The sequence below is a fragment of the Sprattus sprattus genome (assembly GCF_963457725.1).
Source record: "Sprattus sprattus genome assembly, chromosome: 15".
NCBI lineage: Eukaryota > Metazoa > Chordata > Actinopteri > Clupeiformes > Clupeidae > Sprattus > Sprattus sprattus.
Window position 1 is genome coordinate 18,930,448 of NC_137913.1, and position 9,602 is coordinate 18,940,049.

The 9,602-nt window shown below is 49.4% G+C and overlaps 1 protein-coding gene across 1 annotated transcript in view; it reads left to right on the forward strand.

Annotated features, from left to right (window-relative positions):
• The window catches only part of sema4c (sema domain, immunoglobulin domain (Ig), transmembrane domain (TM) and short cytoplasmic domain, (semaphorin) 4C), a 41,544-nt gene extending 32,968 nt beyond the window's left edge, over positions 1–8,576 (forward strand). Inside the window, exons 6-15 of the mRNA XM_080852971.1 lie at positions 68–164; positions 425–538; positions 747–898; positions 1,566–1,744; positions 2,827–2,971; positions 4,350–4,566; positions 5,940–6,049; positions 6,589–6,746; positions 6,919–7,010; positions 7,243–8,576. Of these exons, the coding sequence (XP_080709097.1) occupies positions 68–164; positions 425–538; positions 747–898; positions 1,566–1,744; positions 2,827–2,971; positions 4,350–4,566; positions 5,940–6,049; positions 6,589–6,746; positions 6,919–7,010; positions 7,243–8,159 (2,181 nt within the window). The 3' untranslated portion in view covers positions 8,160–8,576. The remainder of the gene's footprint in view (positions 1–67; positions 165–424; positions 539–746; positions 899–1,565; positions 1,745–2,826; positions 2,972–4,349; positions 4,567–5,939; positions 6,050–6,588; positions 6,747–6,918; positions 7,011–7,242) is intronic.
• Positions 8,577–9,602: the final 1,026 nt, after the last annotated feature.

Below are 9,602 nucleotides of genomic sequence, written 5' to 3' on the forward strand. Positions count from 1 at the left end.
CGCGCCAGAACGGTCTGACCACCTGTGTTCTCTGTTCACCCCTCACCCCCTCCCTATCCCCTTGCAGAACGCTGACCACTTCACTCTCAACACTGCCGCCCTGGAGGATGGAAAGGGAAAGTGTCCATACGACCCTGCAAAGAGCTACACTGGCCTCATTGTTGGTGAGTTCTGTGGGCATGTGAATGGATCGGTAGAGATATGGTTATGCATGGATGACTTGGACTGTTTGAGCTGTTGTAGACAGCCTGTGTGTGTCTGTCTGTTTACATGGATATTTTATCAAAGCAAGGTTTAAATTTATGTTGTCATATATAAAGTGTCTTATGTACACAATGTCATGTATGTAGTTTTTGTTGGCTTAATACGTTAAATTGTGTGCCCACTAATGGTCACAGTTGTAATGGCCAGTGTTTTATTTCAGATAAAGAACTGTATTCTGCCACCTTCAACAATTTCCTGGGCACTGAACCAGTGATTCTGCGTAACCTGGGCCAGCAGCACTATAGTATGAAAAGTGAACCTACATGGCTTGGTGGTGAGTTAATATAATATCTTTATATAAGTGTGTTGATTTTCTCTAATATTTAAGGGCACACTTAACAAAAAAAAGCCAGAGCCACAGTATTTGAATGTTTGTGCAAACTATGTCCATGCGTGTGTATGTGCAGTTTGTGAGTGAGTGTGTAAATGCATGTAATGAATGCATGTGTGTGTACGCGTTTTCACACTGTGTCTCCTTGCAGAGCCGGAGTTTGTGGGCTCAGCTGTGGTGAGGGAGAGCCAGAAAAGCAGCAATGGTGATGATGATAAGATCTACTACTTCTTCAGCGAGCGGGCCGTCGACCTGGACTGTGATCCAGAGCTCACCGTGGCCCGAGTGGCCCGAGTCTGCAAGGTATGTATGAGACATACACACATACACCTGCAGACACACACTCACACACACCTGAGACATACAGACACACACCTGAGACATACACACACACAACTGAGACATACACACACACATCTGAAACATACACACACACACACACACACACACCAGCAGACATACACACTCACTCAATCAGTCACACACACACCTGCAGACACACACACTCACCCAATCAGTCACACACACACTTGCTCGCGGACACATACGTACTGAGGTATCCACGCATCTATATGTAGACCCTCATTTACACATAGGGATCAGCACCTGCCCATAAACTCACCCGTCCACATATACAGACATGGAAAAAGGCTTGCTCCACTAGTGCACATTTAAACATTGAGTGACAGAAACATAAGTAGGGTCTTAAACCAGTTTCAGCTCACACTCACACATGCATAAAACCCCTGAATAGGCACACATAAACCGCCATAAACATACATTAATGTACACCCACAAATCAAGACACCCTTTTAACACACACACACACACACACACACACACACACACACATAGAAATATGTATCTAAACACACATAACACACACATACTGATTAGACACACAGATAGATTTTTTTTGTTTGTTACATTTTGTGCCATCCAGTCTTAAATCCTATGTTTCTGCCTTCAGGGAGATGTAGGAGGCACTCTGACCCTGCAGAAGAAGTGGACCACTTTCCAGAAGGCTCATCTGGTGTGCTCTCTCCAAGACCGCCACGTCACCTTCAACAAGTTGCGGGCCGTCTTCACCCTGCCCGACAAAAACGACTGGAAGGGCACCAGCTTCTTCGGCCTCTTCCATGCCCAGTGGTGAGTCGCCGCACAGTCAAGCCAGTGGTGCTGAAGCTCAGCACACCACAACAAAAGTCATGGTGGTCCTGTTCAGAAAATCCCAGGGTCAGACAGTCGAAGTGCTGCTGTGTTTTTTTGTGCTTAATTTGGCCATCCATCTCCCCGTGGGTAAAGACAATCTGATACCATTGATTAGCTCTATCTCATGGGGGTGCTTCTAGCAAATCCAGATTCCCAACTCAAAAAAGAGGCGCTTTGACTTTGGGAACGTGCATGTTTCCCTACCCTAATGTTGTTCAAACATATGGCATCCTTAATTTCCCTCGGGATCAAAAAAGTATCCATCTATCTATCTATCTATCTCTCACCACAGTAGCGTCACAATTGCTACCCACCTGAGCCATCATGTCTCCACTGTCTGTGAGAGTAATGCCCGACCTACGTCTGTCGTCCCAGGCAAACAGGCTTTGTTTGAATATACTCAGGCAGACAGGGCACCCGGCACCGCTGAGTCACTGCGCCAGCGAAGAGCTACACCACCAGTGCACCAGAGCATGAGATAAAGCGATAAGCCCGAAGTCACCCCTGATAAGGGCATCCTCATCGTTTATAGCGCAGGTGGCAGGGCCAGTGTCTCTGCGCGCCCGCCTGCTGGGCACAAGTGTTCCACGGTGATTATGATCAGAGAGGAAGCAGTTAGATGATGAATGCAACAGCACAAGCAACGTCACTGGGTATTAAAGCATCACAGACGCTTTATCTCTCTCTCTCTCTCTCTCTCTCTCTCTCTCTCTATCTCTCTCTCTCTCTCCATTCCTCCCTCTTTCTTTGTGTCTCTCTCTCTCTCTTCTTCTCTCTTTGCCACTATCTCACACACTCAGTGTCTCAATGTCCAGTTCTGTTATGATGAATAGCTTGGGAAATTATCATTTTGCCTCAGGCTTGAAAGCGCCACAGCCACAGTGCCACTATAAAATCTAATTAATAGCAATTCAAACAATGAATGCCAATGAAATCTTGAAAATCTAATTACAGACCCCAACTCTCCCTCTTTCTTTCTCCCTCCCTGCCTCTCTTCTAACCCTTTCCTCCTCTTGCAGGGGTGATGTGGACGTATCTGCTGTGTGTCAGTACAAGATTGATGAAATGAAAAAGGTGTTTAACGGACCTTATAAGGAATTCCAGCAGGGTTCTAGCCGCTGGACCCGGTACAGAGGCGCTGTCCCCAGTCCCAGACCAGGAGCAGTGAGTCCACATTCACACAGACAGACAGACACACACACACACACACACACACAATGATGGCCACACATCCAGAGAGAAAAACACACAAGAGTAGAAGCATATTTACATTTACATGTATGCACACGTACACAAACAAGTGCACTTACTATTACAGTATCTTCCTTTACACACATGTACATAGAGGTACACTCTCCGACATGGGACACACATGCACAAAATAGAGGAGAAGAGAAATAGAAAAGGTGTTTGTGAGATTGATGACATGTCCTATATTTTCACTTTCACAACTGTAATTTCATTATTGACATGGTAATTGTGATTTGGCTGTAACCACCTCTTGTGTATGATGAATTCCAGTATATCATCAGTAGTAGGCTTAAAATTTAAATAATTCCGCAACTGTGTAAATCCTGTGTAAATGAGATAGCCTATGGCAAGCCAGTTATTATTGCAAGGTAAATCCTTACAGGATGACCAGGACCCCTCGGGATCTTGTATGACCCTGGAGAAAGTTGTCTTGCAATAATGAGCGGCTATACCTAAATCCCACGTATTACATGGCTTCCTGCCAGGCAAATCAGTAATTGGCCAAAGAATATTCATACTGAATTTGCTTCTACAGACTTGCTGAAACAGACCTCAGCTGTAGTACCATTAGCACTCCATAGGTTTGCAGTAGAACAGAAACTGGTTGCCACTGGCAACAGTCTTGAATACAGTTCAATGCGCTGTTGTCCAGAGGTAACCGAGGTCCACACACGTTTAGTGACCTTTTTTGCATCGGGCATTCAGCAGAGGTTAAGCTCTGTCTGAAATCAACGGGTTGACGTGAGCCTGAATGCAAAGAAAATTGCCAAAAAAGGAAGGAAATGAACCACAGCTAAGGGAGTCAGTCAAAGCTCTGCCTCAGTCTGCTACAGCAGAATGGATTGAAGACTACCTTTGGTGAAGGAGACAGTAGAATGTCTGCTTTAAAAGCATTCAGTTGGGTGTTTTGAAAGAAATAATTTGCCTTCATTAATCAACCAAATCTTATGTTATTGCAAAAATCGCTGAGTGTTAATTAGAATTGTAATTAGCAATGAAGGAAGGCAATGTTTAGCTGTTTTTCAACAAACTGATAGGCAGTCATGTACAAATGTATCCACTAAAGGAGCAACTGAAATATGGATGAATGGCGACATAATTTTCTTTCTACAGTTTACAGTTTGTGAACACAAATATGTTCCCTCATAACTTCTGAATGAGACTCAGTATTAGGGTTGGTGACAGAATACCTCCTGCGCGGCACTACACTTGTTTCATTCTTCTTTCCTTTCTCTCTTTCCTTCGCTCCCCTCGCGGGCTCCTCGGTGTGCATTGGCGTGCGTGTGTGCAGTGCATCACCAACTGGCACCGGGAGAACGGCTACAACAGCACCCTGCTGCTACCAGACACCACCCTCAACTTTGCCAAGAGCCACCCGCTGATGCAGGACCGGGTAGAGGCGCATCCCCTCCTGCTCACCAAGGGCGTCAACTTCACCCGGCTGGCAGTGGACCGGGTCTTTTCGCTGGACAGACGGCAGCAGTGCAACGTGCTCTTCATCGGCACAGGTAAGCCACAGGAGAGGGTGCTATGTCCTATACAGGCATTTCAAACCCAAACCTTAGACCCACCTTGACATATACTTACTTACACACACACATGACACAAGCGCAAATATTTACAAACGCTCACCACACCTAAGTTACAGTTTAGGCTCCCACACTCTCTTCTCATGCCCCGTCGATACATTCCCCACTCCCCACTTCACACCTCCCACCTGTAATAAGCCCCTGCTTTGTTAAACATTAAGCTCGGCACGCCTCAGGAAGACAGCGATGCTCATCCCCCCCCTCCACTGTGACAGCTGTGACTGTTGGTGACTGGCCACCGAGCCTGGTCCTCTCCCACCGACTGACCCAACATGCTTAAGAGCAGAGACCCAACAGGCATCCCTTTCATGGCAGGACCGCCGCTGTCAAACTGGAGCTCCGGGCTTGATTAGCTATTAAGAGAGCGTCTGGCTGCGGTGCGAGGGGTGCCGGCCTGCTGTCAGGGGGAGTCAAAGGGTACAGATTACCCCGGCCCAAGGCCCAGGGGGAGGAGGGTGGTGCGGGGTGGGGGGGAGGGGGGGAATGCAAATGTGTATGATTAAATAGTGTGTCAGAGAGGAGAGCAGCTTTGCCGTGCACAAATAAAACATGATTATGGCAGCAGGGAGCAGAGGCCCTGACATGAAATGAGACAGGGTGCGTGAAGAGGAGAGAGAGAAAAAGAGAGATGAGTGAAAAGGGTTACAGAGAAAGGGAAAGATAGGGAAAGAAGCAGAAAAGTGAAAGATTAATAAAAAGCGATACAGAGAATGAAAGCTAGAGCAAGTGAAAAAGAAAGAAGGGAGAGGGAATGACTGAGAGAGGAAGAGAGGGATAATAGACAGAGGCAGAGATGCGTGATGTGTTTGGCGAGGCCGAGACGGTCCCCTGCAGTCCTTGGCACTCCTCTGTAGCACCTCCCCATGGCGCATGGGGTCACTCTCTCACATTATCCGTGGCAGGCCGTCCGCCGAGAGGTCGGCCGGGCAGAACAAACAAGCGGCTCACACCGGGGCGCTGCATGGCACAGCACAAAAGGTCGAACAACCAGCCCCCGATTCCAATGCGCGCCGCAAAATATTGTCTGCTAACCCTCCATCACTCCAAAATATAGATCTGAAAAGTCAGCCCATTGCCGTAACTTTTAACCACAGCAACATAAACCCCTCTTTTTCTCTCCCTCTCCTTTTCCCTCTCTGTCCTTTTCTTTTTTTATCTCCATCCTCCCTCCATCCTTTTTATCCATTTTTTTCTTCCTTTGTTGTCCACACCCTGTCCTTACCCCTCCTCTCCTCTCATCCCCCTCTTCCCCCATCCTCTCTTCTCTGCTCTCCTCTCATCCCTTCTCCCAGCGGACGGTTGGCTTCAAAGGGTTGTAATCCTGGGCACTGAGGCCCACGTGATTGAGGAGATCCAGCTGTTTGATTCCCCACAGCCCGTGGACAGCCTGACCATATCCCAGGTAACACACACGCTAATTACAAATCGTCACTGACTCCGACCAGCCTGCTCTGCTCTGGCCAATCTCATTTTGATCAGTCAGTGAATTAAATAGAGCTGTTTTGGTGCCGTTGTGCTGTTAACAAGCTTTGCCCCAAAGCAGAACAGAGAATAGCAAAACAAAATGTCAGTGTAATTGAAAATGATGATCCCATTATCTCTGTCTGTCTTGCTCTGTCACTGTGTGTGCGTGTGTGTGTGTGTGTGTGTGTGTGTGTGTGTGTGTGTGTGTGTGTGTGTGTGTGTGTGTGTGTCTGTGTGTGCGTGTGCGTGTGATGTGTCTGTGTTTCCTGCTTCTCTCTTTCTAACCCCCCTCTAAATTCCTCCCCTCTTCCCTAATTCCTCTAATTCCTGCTTTCTGGCCTGTCCCTCGCTCTCGTTCTTTATTTCTATCTCCCTCCACAATTCTGCTCCCTTTTTCCTATCTCTCTCTTCCCCCCCTTCCTTCTTCCCTCCCCCCATCCCTCCTCCTTCTCATATCTTCCCTCTCTCCCCTCGCAGAAGTATTTGTATATTGGCTCGAGCTCCGCAGTTCTCCAGCTGCCCTTGGCCAACTGCAGCCGCTACCACTCTCAGCCAGACTGCCTCCTATCCAGGGACCCGTACTGCGCCTGGGACAGCGAGGGACGGGCCTGCGTCCGCCACGACCTCCACCGCGGGTGAGTTAGCTGGCACTGCGGCTCCATCTTCATCCACCGGCGCAAGCTCTGTCTCCCCAGCTCGAGCTCTCCCGGCGCTCCGTATCGCGCCAGTGCACCTTTAATCATTGAGTGGCAGGCGCGATCGCAGACGTGTTCCTAATGCCAGGCACTCTCTCATTCTCCCTGACAGCTCGACCTCCACGCTGACACAGGACCTCATGCTGGAGAGATTCAGCCGAAGCAAGGCCAAGTTTGACAAGCCCGTCTCCATCCCCAGCCCGGGTAAGTGCGCTCCCTAGTGGCACGTGTGAAGCACTGCCGCTGTTTACCGTTTTTGCCAAATGAGAGCCGTGAGGCTGAATATTAACACCGCATATGAATTGAACATTAGCATTGAATATGAATTGAATATTAACACTGAGTATGCACTGAGCATCCTCTCAGATTATGAATTAAATATTAACTGTGGAAATGATGTGAGAGTGAATACTAAGCCCATTCCCCTCCCCTGCAGAGCACTCCAGACTGAGGAACGTGACTGTGGTTGTCGGGTCCGACCTGGTGCTCCCTTGCCACCTCGTGTCCAACCTGGCCCAGCCCTCCTGGCTCCTGAATGACAGGGAGCTGCTCCTAGGCAATGAGGGCAGCTCGGGGCCCCGGTTTGACCGAGCCCTGAAGGCCCTGGTGGTCCCCGAGGCAGGCCCCCACCAGGCAGGTCGCTATGTGTGCTACTCAGAGGAGCAGGGAGTCAAGTTCCAGACGGAGCGCTATCAGGTGGCAGTGGTGGCCAGCGCCCCCGTCTTCATGGAGGCCCGGGCTCCAGACGGCAGCATGGGGCTTTTCTGGGTGCTGGTGATCACCCTGGGGGCGGCCTGCCTGCTGCTACTCATCGTCGCCCTCTACCTGCGGCGCAGACTGAAGCTGGCCCTGGGCAAAGGCGCTGAGATGAAACCCTTGGAGAGCACGCTGGTGTACCCCATCACGCTGCCCAAGGAGCCTCCCACGTTTGTGCCAAGCAAGATGCCAAACGATGAGGACCGCTTCTGGGAGACGGGTGCCAACTACTACTACTCGGACGGCTCGTTGAAGATCGTACCGGGGCATGCACTTTGCCCTGCAGCCAGCTCCTCATCCCCCAGTACCATCCCGGGCCAGCCCATCCACTCGCCCAGCCGCCTGAGTTTGACCAACATCCGCAACTCGGGCACCAACGGCTACATCCGGCTCAACCTGAGCACGGCTGCGGAGGAGAGGAGCAGTGGAGGAGGCATCAGCGGGGGAGGCGGAGGTGGGGCCCTCGGAGGTGGCTTAGGTGGGGGAATCAGTGGAGGCGGGAACGACTACTCTAGCCCCTTCAGGGAGGAGCTGCGCCGGACCCTCCAGCAGAGGACCGTCCTACCCGACGCCAACCCCGAGGAGTCCTCTGTGTAAGGCAGCGGACGGACTAGCCCAGCAAAGTGACCTACCTCCCTCCTGGACGGAGACTTCTTTCTCTCTCTCTCACTCACTCGCTCCCTCGCTCTCTCGCTGAGTCACACGACTCAACCCTCCCTCTTCCCTCTCTCGTTTTCTCCCTCTCTGCCAGTGCTTGTTCAGCTCAATGTGTCTTTTCTTGGCATATTTCAAAGCGCTGTCTCCATGCTCCAAAACCTTCGTTGTGCCCTTCAACCTGCACACACAACAGAGACTCCAGCTCTGTTTAAGCCTGCTTCCCCTAACCGACACATCGCAACCTCTGCCGTAACTACCAGATCCTTTGTGCATTTTTTACGTTGTGTAAATTCTGTATCTAAAAACACTGCGAGCGGCAACCTGTGAAATTGCACCTTGTCATGTCTCATCTGGATTAGGGTCGGAGGGCACTTGTTTATGTGAAGACTGAATAGAATACATTGAGCCAGCCACGCAGACAGACCTTGACCAGGAGCTGAAATGCTCAGGCATGCTGCGAGAGACTCTGTTGGACAGACTTGCCTCTTTCCTGTAGGAGGTCCAGTTATTTGCTTGCTGCACTTTCAGAGCACATTTAATTTCCTTAAGTGAGCAGAGAGAGCCAGAGAGTGATTTACAGGATGAAATGAAAACTCAGACTAAGCACGACGACAATCATGTGCGCCTCCACTAGGACACACCTGGCGGGGGCTGCACAGCGACGGAGAGAGAGAGGGGAAAAAAACGAGTGAGCTGTATGAGGAAAGCGTAAAAAAGGACATGCAAATGAAGAAGTTCAGACTTTTCTCAAAAGCTCATTTAATACATTTTTGTCTCTAATTGTGTTTCTTCTCGAGAATGTTTTTCAGCCCCTCAGCACTAATATATTGTGATGGTGTAAATTAGAACATTTCTATGTTCATTTTGTATTTTCCGCGGAAGAATGGACACGAGCTGATGACCAGTCGCAGCTCAGTCGAATCACCCCTGTGTTAAATGAGCGTAAATTAGAATGTGAAAGGAACACTTATTCCCATCTCGCTTTCATCTTGCCAGTTGGAGTCACTTTCACTGTGCAGGATGAAGCCAGAGGATGACAAAACCCACTGTAAGAAGACTCTGTTTGAAATGTTATATGAAGATGACTGCATTGGATGTCTCTACAAGTGCATTATTGTTTGCGTTTTAGTCGGGGGGTGATGAGTAGAACTGCCAAAAAAAAAAAAGTATGAAAGATGATGGAAACAAGCCCTGTGCCACCATTTGTATGCCAAATTTAATGTAGGTGGGTGATGTAATGCCCCCTGGAGCATCCAACGGAAATATTCTGGGACACTGTGTCCCCTGTGTTCCTTGCCCTGTTGAATGTCAAGTGTAGGATGGATGGTGTTCAGTGGAAGGGGCGAACAGCCCTTGGAGAACAGCTGAAGACGTGATTGGGGC